Source organism: Bubalus bubalis, chromosome 14, assembly GCF_019923935.1.
Source record: "Bubalus bubalis isolate 160015118507 breed Murrah chromosome 14, NDDB_SH_1, whole genome shotgun sequence".
Lineage (NCBI taxonomy): Eukaryota > Metazoa > Chordata > Mammalia > Artiodactyla > Bovidae > Bubalus > Bubalus bubalis.
The window spans coordinates 7,346,926-7,360,914 of NC_059170.1; the positions used below are offsets into that span (position 1 = coordinate 7,346,926).

Below are 13,989 nucleotides of genomic sequence, written 5' to 3' on the forward strand. Positions count from 1 at the left end.
ACAATGTTGAAAAGCCCAGCCAATGACCAGCACTTGGCATGAGGTAACCTTTGACATTTTTCTAAAAGGCCATTTCTTGGGAGTTTTTTTTTTTTGGTGTGTTTGGTTTTTTTTTTTTAAAGCATTTGAGATACTACCAGTCAACATCTTTTTGGAAGGAAGACACCTTGGGTTTAGATGGTTTTTTTAAAAGGGCTATATGTGGTTATAAACTGACTAGAATTTACCATACTTTGGGAACCTTATCTCATATCACACCAGCTTTAGGATCACACTTTGTAAAAATAATGACCAAGTGCAAAGCCACTCACCTTAGCCAGCCCTTCTTCATGTACCAGGCAGTCCGACCAGTAAAGGCAGCTGTGGGAACGCTAGACTGGGAGGAGCAGGGAGAGCAACTGCACCTGGCTCCGCACATTTCTCCCTAACACGGAACCCCTAGGCACTTACCTTGTGTAAGCAGAGGGCCATGATTCTCAAGATTTCTTTTAGCCTCACAGAAACCTTTATCCATTAGCTGAAACACAATTTCTTATATTTTACCCTGAATTCGACTGGGATTTAAAAAAAAAAAAAAAAAGAAAAGAAAAAAAAAAAAGTGGCACGCTCTTGGCCTTCAATTTTAAATAGAAACCTTTATTTACAGTGATGTCCAAAATGATCAAAGGAGTCATAGCTTACCACTCAACTGTCTCATAAGTTAGCCCATGTGGTTTGAATTCTCTGCAGTGTAAAACATGATTTTCATTTTTTACAAACAACATTTAATGTAAACTTGTTTTAAAGTGAATTCATTCTCAATACTGTAAGTCAATTCCTGAGAATTTAAATCTTGCTCTCAGAATGACATTTCCATCTTCTTCTTTCAAAAGAGAGAGAGAGAAAGAAAATACCCTGCTCATGATTATACAGTCTGCCTTGGAGCTGAACAGCAGCTCCTGCTCTTCTGCAGAGGGGACAGTTCGTCTGTCCGAGCAGTTTTACTACTATGAATTTCCCACTTGCAAACAAATGCATGGCTTGTGCAAATAAAAAGGGAACTAACTGGACAGGCATATGGGTAACTGGCAACCCATTCTGTTTACTTCTCAGCTGCATCAGTCTATGGATCACGGAACTTACAGGACAGCAAGCCAACTATGTTCTGTAGTACCCACCCCTATACACCCCAATTCACCTCAGACATTAAATACTGATTAAGCATCCTGCTGATTGATATTTACACCTTTCCATCAAGATGCATGATTTAGAAAAGTGGCATCATAATATGAACATTAACAATGGATTTCTATTTGTCTTTTAAAAGGAAGAAATGTTATCTCCTTTATATCATTTTGATCTTTATAAAATATATATATTTATATTTATATATCTTTGGATTCAGCAAAAAAGTAGGTACTGGAAATATCTCACATTCTAAAAGCAGATGAAAACGTTACTTATACTGTTCACCCAACAGATACTAAGGTTTAAAAAGTGGTGGGAGGGGGGTGGAGGAGAGGTAGGCAGCAGAAGTACAAATAATTATCCATAAAAAATAAAAGGGGAATTAAGGTAAAAACAACAAATTATCTCAAAGACTGCCATCTATTAAAAGAAAATCAAAATCTTAAATTTGCACCAATGAACAAGTAGAAAATATAAAAACATATAATAAACTTCACTTTTCTTCCATATAAAAAGGGGGTGTTGCCTTCCACTTAGCCTGGAGTCAGAACGGACCGAGAAAAAGAATCCCAAAACTGAGTTTTTAATTAAAAGTCAAGAAAGGCGAGAGCACCATTCTATTTCTCCCCACATACATGCAACTTTAAGAAACGTTCAGATACACCTGATGCAATTGTGTCTAAAAAGAGACTCTTACTCAGCTCTGCCTCTGTCTCCAGACCGGAGGATGCATTATCTGCAAAGTGCAGGCCCCTGGGATGGAAGCTAATGGATTTGTAGTCTTAGATTTATTTTTAACCAGGTGGGGGGAATGCAAAACTCAAATCCACTCTAGTGGTGTTTCCGGAAATACAGGTTTCACTTAGTCATACGCAAGTCAAAGAAATCAAATGATCTTACCTTCAGAGACACCTAGAAAGATTGGCTAAATGAGTGAAAAAAATTTTAACTGGCTCTCAGTTATTGCTAAGAAATGATACCAAGGCTAACAGACATTTGAAAATCATAGATAGTCTAAAAACCCCATTTCATTCAACTGCTTGAACCTGATAAAAAGTAAGCTAGGTAAAGGGAATCAAACTTGACTTTCTTCCCTGTTCCCAACTGACAAGTGGCAGCAGCAGAAAGGGGTGGTGGTGGAGGAGAGAGGGAATACAAAGGCGCCCAGTCAGACTCTGGCTCTGAATCACATGAACATGGCTGCTCTGCAGACTGAACTCTTTAGGAAATAACCATGATGCTACTTCCTCCGATTCTCAGGACATCACAGTAGGAGAAGGACAAGACAGCTGAGTAGATGTGGTTTCAGCTGAGCAGAAACCACACATCAAGGATTCTACGCCTGAGATCTCAATGTGGGATTCAAGTCCTAGCAACCAAAACCTTAGAGCACTCCTAAAATGGATGAGAAGATGACACGTTCAATTAAAAAAAAAAATATATATATATATATATATATATATATATATATACACCATGACTTGCTATTTATGGACTGCCTAAAAATCCAACATTCTTCTTTGGAATCAAATTGCTTGATCTTTTAAAATTCTTGATTTTTTCTTAAGTTTATTTCCCCTTATCTGTTCTCTCCCCCCAGATTAACGAAGTGCTTAGTTCTGGTAGAGAAATTGTTTTTAAAAAATTTAAATGCCTACATTTAAATGATTGCTTTAAAAAGCATTTATATTAAGAGACTGAACAGGAGCGAGCATCTAAGGCTAGGGGCAAGGAAAACCTGTTGGCCACAGCCCCTCCCCCAGGCCACAAAATTCAGGGCACGACTTCTGTTGGTAACCTCACCACGCTGAACTTACTGAAACTGACAATGTTAAATATTTAGCTTCACAAACTCTGTAAAAATGAGTTGTTGTGGCCTACAAAAAAAAAAAAAGGTATATACATATGTTACATCATACAATAATCTTAAAGGTCATATTTACAAAAGAAAATCTATTCACAGAAACACTGCGAAATTCTGATTCAGAAGGCAGTACCTGGCCTTGGGGTTTCTGCAGTTTATTTTCAAAAAGCATTATTGCTCTACCATATAGGCAAAGGGTGAAACCAGTACTTTTCACAACAACAACAAAAATCATAGTTCTTGTCCAACAGGTAAGTTTAGACAACAACTAGGAATGTGGTTCACCATTCCTCAAGACCGAGAGAATATTGCATGTATCCATTACTTTTTAAATAAAGTGCACTCAGCTGCACGTCAGCAAGTGAAGAACTGCCACTGCTGCAATTAAATACTGTTGTCTGTTTTCCCTTATGCAAAGCCATCTGACACCACGGACAATTCCTGGAGGTGAAGTATTACAGGACGTTAGGGGCAGATAAAAATCCTATTTAGGAAAAAGCCTAGAACAACCAAGAGGAGGCTGGGAGCTATCCTTAAAGGAGAACCTGGAAATGCCACCTTTACAAGACAGCCTGTGAAAAAAACCCTCGAATGTGGACCATGCTCTTCACCCAGTACTGCAACTATCAAGAAACCAGATGTTCTCATCTCTTGATTTCTCCAATGTTCTCTGGCCTCACCTCTATTTTTTCCAAAGACTCTGGACAGCCAAGCAGAAAAAAAGTGACACAGGGCAGTTTGCGATCAGTAACACTCCGTACCTCCAGAATCATATCCCCAAAAGGCAGAATGCCAAAAATATTTGTTTTAAACACCATGATACATAGGAGGAGGGAAAGAAAACAGGTAGATACCACACTTCAGGTTAAAATTCAGTCCTGCTCAAATGACATCACTTGAAATACCGTTGATGGAGATTGGAGCTGGTCCTTTCTTCAAAGCTGGGTGCCTAGAACAACGATTCACTACTCCCGGTAATCCTAGCGCAGTGTCTTGTACAGTGATTTCCTTGGAGGTCATGGCGTAGACAGGTCAGCAATATTTCTGTTGGCAACCAGAAGAAACATGAGTAAAACACACGCTTTGTCCAACAGAAAAGAATCCCTATGTCTCCACGGATGGCTTGCCACATGGCTCTGGCTGACTGATTCAGTCCTTAGATACCAGGTTTCTAAAAGTATCAAATGGCCCAATGCTTTCAAACCAAAAGTTTTTTCAAGGATTATATATTTTAAATTAAACATCCAAGGTAAAATTCTACTTAGGACCTTTACATTATCGTTGAGGCTTTGGTTCTCTCCAGAGAACAGGAAAAAAAAATGTTGAGAAAGGGAAGGAACAGAACCCCATACCCTATACCTGATCAGGACCCATGGGCATGCCAGCCATGGGCATGGCGTTCATGTTCATCTGTCCCATGGGACCACTGCTGCCGTTCATGTGCACCATACTGTACGCTGCAGGATTCCCCTGGTGGGCAAACTGCTGCTGGGGAAAGGTGCTGTAAAGAAAAGTGGGAAATTACCTCCTGGGTCACTTTTAAAACACAGGACAGGCACAGAGAGACCACCACAATTCTGTCAGTGTTGCTATACTTAAGCAGAGAACATGAGCAAGAAAACTCAGACAGCCTGTCTTCTTTCACAGTTGTCTGTGCTCATACCCTTGTGGATATGCACACAGTAGGAAGGTGTCTCAGAATGGATGAGCCAAATAACACTCTCTAGTATCAGCCCAGGCCTTTGGATGTCTCCATCCAAACAGGCTTGGCTGCAAAACAGAGACTAATTCCCTGAACTTTCAGCACATTCTAGTGGCTGACTTTCAAAGTCCCTGTTCTAGGAATTTCCCAGCAGTCCAGTGGTTAGACTCTGCACTTTCACTGCATAGGACCTGGATTTGATCCCTGATCAGAGAACTGAGGTCCTGCAAGCCTGGTGACATGGCCAAAAAAGAAGGCCCTGCTCTTCACCTGTTCCTGGCCAGGGTTCCTGACGGCCAGCCCTTCATTTCTGATGACTGATACATGGGTGTGGTCTGAGGATGCTGCATCATGGGATTCTGGGAGGGACCCATTCTTGATGACATCATTGCATTGGGAGGACTAGGCACTCGACCAAAGGCTGGATCTGGTTGTTGTCCCATCCCTTTAAAAAAGAAAGAAGAAAAAGAAATTACAACGTTCAAATGCTACCTCCCTAGAATATCAGCTTTCTATAGAAACTTGAGGTTCCTTTTTTTTTTAAGGTGGGGGAATGTGGTTAAGTATAAGGTATAAAGATGCTGCCGGTCAGTAATTCTTGCTTCTCCGCAAGGTGACAACCAGAGCAACAGGCTTCCCATACAGACACCCCCCCATCTGGATCCCCCAAAGGGCAGCCACCCCAGTGAGCTTTCTGACACAAGGACACCAGGTCACCGCCCTCTGCCCTCCAGCCCTCTTTAGAGCACAGGGCTGCTGTCCCTGACTGAGGGATGCACCCTCAAATGTCAGCTCCCCAAGAGATTCCTGGAGCCCCACTCCTTCATGCTTCTGGAACCTCACAGAGGCATGCCTTTAATTAACATGCCCAAGCCACCAAGGAAAGGAACTCAGAAAGCCTACATAGTGCCTTCCTCTCACTGTTCAGCAATGGCAGAGTTCTACTACACTGGGACATACTGGGGCGGGGATGGCCTGGCCTGGTATGGCCTTCTTCCAAATTAAGATGTGAGGAACTGAAAAAACAAGACCAAGGTGGAGAAACCTCAACTATTGAATGAACGATTATCTACCTCAATGACAATCACCTGTGCACTGAAGTAGACAGTTTTGTTCTGCTATTTTTAGTTAATCTGTTTCTCTTATGAAATAATAAGAGAATGAATAGCATTTGTTTCAACATACAACACATCTAGTGAGCACTGCGTCCTCAGGAGTGTTACTTGGGGGTAGACACGATCACCGCCAAGTGTACCGTAATTTGGAGGGTATGGAAGCTGCTGGGGGGGAGCCTGCGGCATGGCAGGCCCAGCCAGGACCCCATCCATGCTAGGGGACGCAGTCACATTCGGGGGTGGACTGAAGGCCTGGGTGTGCTGCTGCTGCTGCTGCTGCTGCTGTTGCATCATCATCGCCATCCTCTGCTGCCGGAAGTGATGACTCAGCAGCTCTCTACTGCGCTGGGCGACCATTTGAGCGTTAAGGAAACCCTGCTAACACCAGAGAAAAGAACACAATTACACGTGTATAGTAAGAGTCAGCCAGTTTCACGTGTATGGTGCACCCACAACACATTAGGTATCAAAGAAAAAAACACCCAATGCTTTTCTTTATCATTAGAAAAAAGGAAATGCCCAATTCTCATTATGGTAACAGCTTTCTGACTCGGTATGGGGGTGGGTGTTGGGGGAGCAGAACAGGCACCTCCATATTATTGGAGGCTAGGGGACAAAAGCAGCTTCCCAGGTGGCTCAGTGGTAAAGAATCCACCTGCCAAGCAGGAGAAGCAGGTTCAATCCCTGGGTGGGGAAGACTCCTTGGAGAAGGAAATGGCAACCCACTCTAGAATTTTTGCCTGAGAAATCCCATGGACAGAGCAGTTTGTCAGGCTATAGTCCGTGGAGCTGCAAAAGAGTCAGACACAATTTAGCAACTAAACAATAACACAGAGAAGGCAGTGGCACCCCACTCCAGTACTCTTGCCTGGAAAATCCCATGGATGGAGGAGCCTGGTGGGCTGCAGTCCATGGGGTCGCTGAGGGTCGGACACAACTTTCACTTTCACTTTTCACTTTCATGCATTAGAGAAGGAAATGGCAACCCACTCCAGTGTTCTTGCCTGGAGAATCCCAGGGACGGGGGAGCCTGGTGGGCTGCCATCTATGGGGTCGCACAGAGTCGGACATGACTGAAGCGACTTAGCAGCAGCGAACAATAACAACGGGATGAAAGCAGCCAAGTCATCAGGCTTTAACATAATTAGGAAACAGTCCTCAAAGTGAGAGAGTATTTAGGAGTAGAATTTGAGGACAAACTTCTTAAGAACTGTGAAATAAAACAAAGGGGCAGGAATGAGATTCTGTTTGGGGGAGAAACAAAAGAGAAGCCAAAAACACAGCAAAGGAGTGCAGTTACATGCAAAGAAGCATGAATCCACTCCTGAAGGCCTTGGAGTCTCTCTAAACCTCTGACGGTGGAGAGCAAGGAGGTGATGTCATTAAAGCGCTGAACAAGGAAGCTGATCTGCCAGCTAGGAGAGACCATCTCCAAAAAGCAAACTTTAATCACCTTTTTAGAAATTATCCTAGCTCAACTGATACAGGATGTCTGATTAAAAAGAAAATATACAGGTACTGGTACTTCCAAGCACACCTAAGAGAGTGAAAACTAGGCATTTCACAGTTGTTTAACAGTATTTCAAACCACAATAAGGGATTTTCGTTTAGTCATTTGCCTTGTGCACACTATGGAAATGCCTTAATACAGTGTCCAGCATGGGCTGGAGGCAGAGACCATTAAGAACATCCCTCCCACCATGGGAAATCAGTCATCTCAAAGGCTGTCACTGAGAGTGGGATTATGATTTTTTTTTTTCCTGCTGCTTTAGATGTCTTATATCAAATTCTACCCAATGAGAATGTAGTTTCACAATCCAGGAACAGAGAAAAGTTTACAGATTTATTATTTTCAATCCCTAAAAAGTAAGTGGTAGCAGTTTCACAACATAGCATGTGATCACAAAGGGAATTAACTTAAAAACACCAATCAGTGGTTTAAAAAAATAAAAGAACCTCTTCCTAGTGACCGATAGGAAAAGACGAAGGCAAGAACGAAAGTGTGACAGGACCCTGGGATGGTTTCTTACACAAGGAATTTGAGATTGTGTACTCTTTGTTTAATAAATATTTCCTGAGAGTCAAGCAGGGGCCAAGCCTTGTGCAGAGCATTCAAGCCCTGAGCACGAAGAGACGCATCCTCACCTGGGAGTTGACCTGCGGCTGCATCATGGGCCTCATCACCGCCGCCCCGCCAGCAGTGGGGTTTTCCATTTTCATTTCAAGTGCCTGACGGCTCTGATTCAAAAACTGGGGAGAGTCAGCGTGGTTAGGATGCAAGTGGAGCTCATTATTGAGGCCGAAACAACTATCTACACCCTCGGCACCACCCAGGAAGATCATGACAACACCTCTAAACCCATTAACCTGGCTAAGTTATGGCTAAGCTAAACCAGGACACTCGCACATTTCAAAAAGGCTGGTGCTGAAAAGCCCCTGGCCAGCACAGGAGGCTTTCATGTTCACTATCAGAGGAAAAGTGAAAGTGCGATTCTACACCTTAAAGAGTATCTTCAACAGGAACCCAAAGGATTTATAAAGTCAATTTTCCCTGGCATAAGTTAGGCCACTGGGGAAACAGCTTTAATTTTATAAAAGTAACAAGGGAGAAAACTACTTTTGTTACCTCTTCCTAGGTAATTTTTATTGGAAAGAAACTGTAAGAAGTAAAGGGATACCGTGAACGCATTAGTACAGCTCTCCTGAGTAGCTACACTGACTTTAGGGAACATCAATGCCAGAGTCCTCAGCTCGCTGGATTCTCAGTTCACTCATCTGCTTATATGGTTCAGTCTCCCCACATTTAAGAACTCTGCACACTCAAGACACACAAAAATATAAACAATTAAATCCCTAAAACTTTGTTACAAACTAAGGAACAATGGGAAGAGATATTAAGAGAGCTCAAGTTTTATATCACATCTAGAAAGCAGAGGTTCCTTAAAGGGAGTGCTCAAATCAATAAGGTTTCATCGTGTAGTGCAAGTCGCTCAGTCATGTCTGACTCTTTGCGACTCCATGGACTATACACAGTCATGGAATTCTCCAGGCGACAATACTGGAGTGGGTAGCCTTTCCCTTCTCCAGGGGATCTTCCCAACCCAGGAAGAACCCAGGTCTCTCACACTGCAGGCAGATTTTTTACCAACTGAGCTCAGGGAAGCCAATAAGATTTCAATACCTGTCTATTAATAGCAAGGACATTTTAATAATAAAAACTGTCTATCTCTAAGGCTATGAAGCCATCAAGAAACACTATTCTCCCCAAAGAGCAATCCTGGCATTTTTTATTTTTCAACCTGTACAGTAGAATATTCTTACAGAAAGGTATCCAATTCTAGTACAACCACTCCCTAGCAAGGAACTGTCCATACACATACAATGTTACACAGCAAAGAAAACAAAAGTAATTTCTTTAGTTGAGGAAGGACAGAGAGCCAGTGGCAGGAGCTGGAAGAACACAGTCTGAAACAGAAGAGGAAAATGGAAGAGGAAGTGGGCAAAGGCAAATGGGCGTGTGACTGGTTACCTGCTGGCCCTGCAGCCTCTGCTGAAGCTGCATTCTAAGTTGCTTGGGAGTGTTTGTTCGGGGTCTCATGATGTTGGCCCGAGGGTGCATTCCTTGGAGAGGAAAATTGCCTTGCTGGTTCATCTGATTCATCATGGAGTTAAAAGGTGGTGATTGTCCCTGAAGATTAAAGCCTCCCTGCATCGGAGGCCCCTGCCCCGGGTACGTCTGCCCATATAATGCTGCCTTCTGCTCCATCATTACTGCTGCTTCTTGGCCTTGGAAAGCGTCCTGTTTAGGCTCCAACGCTTGACCCTAAACATCAAACACATAAATGAACGGTGAAGTACACATGGGGAAGCAACAGAAACCAAACCCACTAAAAGAGGTGAAAAATAAAGTCAATGTATGTGATGACGGTGCTGTGGGATTTCACCACCAAAATCAGGCTCACTGTCTGAAGCTCCACGAGAGCGGAGACCATGCCATCTTTTAACACTGTGCCCTAGTGCCCATGGACCACGGGGTCTCACACAGAGAGACGCTCAAATATTTTCTGAGCCAAATATCAACAAAGTACTGAGGACCTGGAGAAATCCTGTTTCTTCCAAACAAGATTTCTGTACCAACAATGAATTCTCATGTACTCTGCCCAAGAATGTTTTTGAAGGTGGTAAGAGGTAAATTTAGTAGAGACAGGTAAATCAACAACAGTTCTTGTCCCCTGGGGTGTAGTCACCACATGAACAAAACTTAAAGGTGGTCAGTCGTCCACTACTATTTGTACCTGAGAAGAAAGAAACCTATTAATTCAACAAGTATTTATTTAGTGGTATGTGCCAGGTATCACTTCTCTGCATGCTAACCACACATACAAAGTAACATCCAGCAGAAAAACTAAACACTCTGAAGGAGGGGACAGCCTGCAGTGTTAAGATAAGAAAAGCCAGGCAGGTGCTGCGTTGGCCTTTATTTTCTCGTCCTCAAGCATGGAGTGCCAAGCGTGCAGTCAACACCCTCACCCACACCTCACCCCTCGTGACCGTGACACCATTCTCAATGTTCTGCCCCCTCTCGGGGCTTTCCCTGGAGGACTGTTAGGAGTTCATCTGCACCAGGACCTCTTCTTTTCTCTCACTCTCTCCCACTGGTGACAACTGTCAAGTGTCTGTCTCTAGCTCCAGGGCCTTGGACTCGCATGGTGCTCATGCAGGAGCCCATTCAACTTCTTTACCCAGATGTCTCAGGCATCTCAAACTTAACATGTAGAGGACAAAAGGCATGATTATCAACAGTTCTTCCTACAGAAAAAAAAAAAAGCCCAATTCTCCTTCAATCTTCACTGCTCACCAAAACACATGGCAACATCATGTACCCAGAACTAAATGCCAGCACCTCGATTTCTCACAGTCTCCTTCCCAAGTGTGCAAGTGCACACGTGTGCACACACAGCCCTAGTCCTGCCAGCTTTTCCTCGGTGACGTATCGGATAGGCTTCTCTTCCTATCAGTCCACTGCCCAAGACACCTCTACTCTGTGCCTCTTCTATACAGCAATCTGACATTTCTGTTTACAAAGTAAATCATACTATTAATATAACACACCTGTATTTCTCTTGCTAGCCCTGCTAAAATGACAGCAAACAAGTTCAAAGGTAGTATTTATCAAAAAAAAAAAAAGAGAGAGAGAAAGAGAGTGAATAATGAAGGCAACAAGATAAAAAAAAAAAACTGAATAGGCATCTGGTAGACAGAAAGGAGAAACTGAGAACCATTTACCTGCAGAGAAAACCCCCTTGAGGCCTGAGCCAATGTCTCCCGTGGAGCTAGGGCAGCACTCTGCTGTGGACGGCAGAAGGTCAAGGAGTGCACCCAGACAAGGGGCTGATCAGGAGTCTGAGCAAGAGCAGGGAGCCCCCCAGCTCCAAATGGCTGTATCTTCCACCTACTTCCACAAGGCCTTGGTTCAGGGACACCAAGCCCAGAAGAGGGGAGGAGCAGGGCAGGGACTGAAAACAGGGAATCTTAGATCCTTATAATTTCTAGTAAATTTTTATATTTTAGAACTTTATATCTTAAGCACTACAGGATCATCAACTTGCCTCCCCATCCCAGCCCCCAAAGTGCAACCAGGTAATTTAAAATTTTCTAGGAAAGAGTCTTTTCTAGAAAATCTATATAAAATTCTGTATGGGGGATGGGGGCAATGACAACTCAACATGCTGCAGTTTGGGGGGATCTGAAATAAAGGCCAGTCTCCCCACTCCCACTTGGTCACTTTCAGTGAAGACAACTGATCCTGCATTCTTAAATATAAAAAGATAATCAAGAATCACCAGATAACTTGATGATGAAAGCTTCCAATATCAAAGTGACTCAAACAGGAAGTAACTTAAAAGTACAGAAGATTAAAAAAAAATAAAAAGCCACCACCGAACCCATGTAACACCCAACATGTCAATAGACATCCCAGAAAGATCAAGAAAAAAAGATTAAAATCATTGAAGAAATATTTTTAAATGCCCCCAAACCAAAAGGAATATCTGCTTGTCTATTAGTAATACACAACAGAATGAATGAAACAAGACCCATATCAAGACAAAGAATCATGGAATTTCAGAGGGAAAAGATTCCTACATAATTCCAAAGAGAATAAATGGGTAGCACACAAAAGTAGAGGAATCAGACTGGAATACAACTCAAGGACAACACTGGATGCCAGAAACTATGGAACTGTTTTTTCATAAGAGGAAATTATTTTCAACTTAGAATTTCTGACACAGTTACACTGAGGGTAGAGACTATATGTGCCCATGTGTATGCAGTGGGTACAGGCATGGGGGTGCTTACTGAACGAACAGGATATAAATACAGACATACAATTTCTTATCTAAAATGCCAAAAAAAATTTTAAACTCTAAAAAAAAAAAAGACTAAAATTTTTTCATTAGTCCCCAATGTATTTTACAGCAAAACCTGGCCTGAACCTGTATGAAGCAATACATAATCTCTATAATATCCCACTTAGTGTGATTATGTATTTTGCTGTAGAATTATTAGCTCGTTTGATCACAGGCTACTGCTCCAAAATTATAGTATTGCGTGAAATTTATAGAGTGTTTTGTAATATATAGTGTACCAATGCACCATTCTAACCTTCTAAAATCCCCAAATTCCTCAATTTCAAAGCATATCTGACACCCAGGTTCAGATAAGGGACTATAAATGTGTAGTCACCTTTCAAATCCAGGAATCAAAAGACAGAATGAAGCTGGTAAAAGAAATAGCTGCATAAGCATATTTCTTAGAAATATTATCAAAATAAAGAGGTGAGTTTCACTATCTTCCAGTGAGGCAAAGGACTGTGGTTCTTCCGTAAGCATATTTTTCTATCATTTTATTTTTCATTTAAAAACAGATTACTTTGCTAAAAAATAAAAATTACAACAAAAAAAGGAAGACCAGATTCAGCAGAGCAAGGACTCTGCTGACAATCCTTCCATGGCTTCCTAATACACAGAGAAAGTACCTCCCCTAGCTCACACCACTCCCTCTTTGCTCTTAGCAACCTCAGCCACTTCCTAGAACCCACAAGCTCTTTCCTAGCTAAGCACCTTTGAGTTAGCTGTTCTTCTTCTCGACTATCCTTCCCCTGAGATGTTTGCCTAGCTGGCTCTTTCTCATCCTTCAGGTATCAACTTATATGTCACCTCTCCAGAAAAACCTTTCTTATTCGAACCAGTCCCCATTAATCTCTATCTCATCAACCTGGATTTGAAAACAGAAACATTTTTAAACTAAAGAATGAACTATAAACAAGCTCCCGCTAAAAGAAACTTGGCAAACTATTTATAATACATTGGACAAGTTAACCGTCATCCTGTAAACATGTTTAGAGAAATTTTAACATCCCGCCCCACCCTAAGAAAAGGTCCCTTAAATAAAATGGTCTCATAGCATTACATGCCTTTCCTCGTAACTGCTCCTTCATCATGTCTACTTCCATCAGTGTGGTTCCATGCCTGAGCTCCGAGAGCAGGAAATTAAGCTGTTCACTATTGCTCCTCAGCCTCCAAGGAAAGACTGATTGGCATACACAAGGTAAGTATTTGTTAAACAAAGGAAAATGAAAAGTCAAAGTCGCTCAGCTGTGTCCGACTCTTTGCAACCTTTGGACTATATAGGAATTCTCAAGGCCATGGAATTCTCAAGGCCAGAATACTGGCGTGGGTAGCCTTTCCCTTCTCCAGGGGATCCTCCCATCCCAGGGATCAAACCCAGGTCTCCCGCATTGCAGGCGGATTCTTGACCAGCTGAGCCACCTGGGAATCAACAAGCAAATTAATAGCTAAACAAAAAGCACCATCTGAGATCAACAAAATAAAAACCCATCGGAACTATTAAACACATCTCAATCACCAGAAAATACAAAATATGTTCAATCTTGCTAAACAGATAAATATGATTTAAAACACGAATCTGTGCTGGCCCTTAGACTGGCAAGAACAATCATGTTCAGTACTTGTCCGATCACTTGCTCACTCACACCGTGGGCTCTCTCCTCCAGGGGCCGGGCCAGCAGTGCTGGTGAGGGGGACGGACTGTAGTCATCACACGCTGCTGCAGAAAAGCAG

General features: G+C 42.4%; 1 protein-coding gene across 7 annotated transcripts in view; it reads right to left on the bottom strand.

Annotated features, from left to right (window-relative positions):
- Nucleotides 1-615: 615 nt before the first annotated feature.
- The window catches only part of NCOA3 (nuclear receptor coactivator 3), a 125,224-nt gene continuing 111,850 nt past the window's right edge, over nucleotides 616-13,989 (bottom strand). For 4 of the 7 annotated variants that reach the window (XM_006072280.4, XM_006072278.4, XM_044927561.2 and 1 more), the window contains 6 exons: nucleotides 9,378-9,671; nucleotides 7,994-8,098; nucleotides 5,989-6,226; nucleotides 5,004-5,178; nucleotides 4,391-4,532; nucleotides 616-4,075 (listed from right to left, as the gene is read on the bottom strand). In XM_006072280.4, coding sequence (XP_006072342.2) covers nucleotides 4,064-4,075; nucleotides 4,391-4,532; nucleotides 5,004-5,178; nucleotides 5,989-6,226; nucleotides 7,994-8,098; nucleotides 9,378-9,671 — 966 coding nt within the window. In that variant the 3' untranslated portion in view covers nucleotides 616-4,063. The remainder of the gene's footprint in view (nucleotides 4,076-4,390; nucleotides 4,533-5,003; nucleotides 5,179-5,988; nucleotides 6,227-7,993; nucleotides 8,099-9,377; nucleotides 9,672-13,989) is intronic. The other 3 variants (XM_006072281.4, XM_006072282.4, XM_025263328.3) reach the window with 3 other exon arrangements.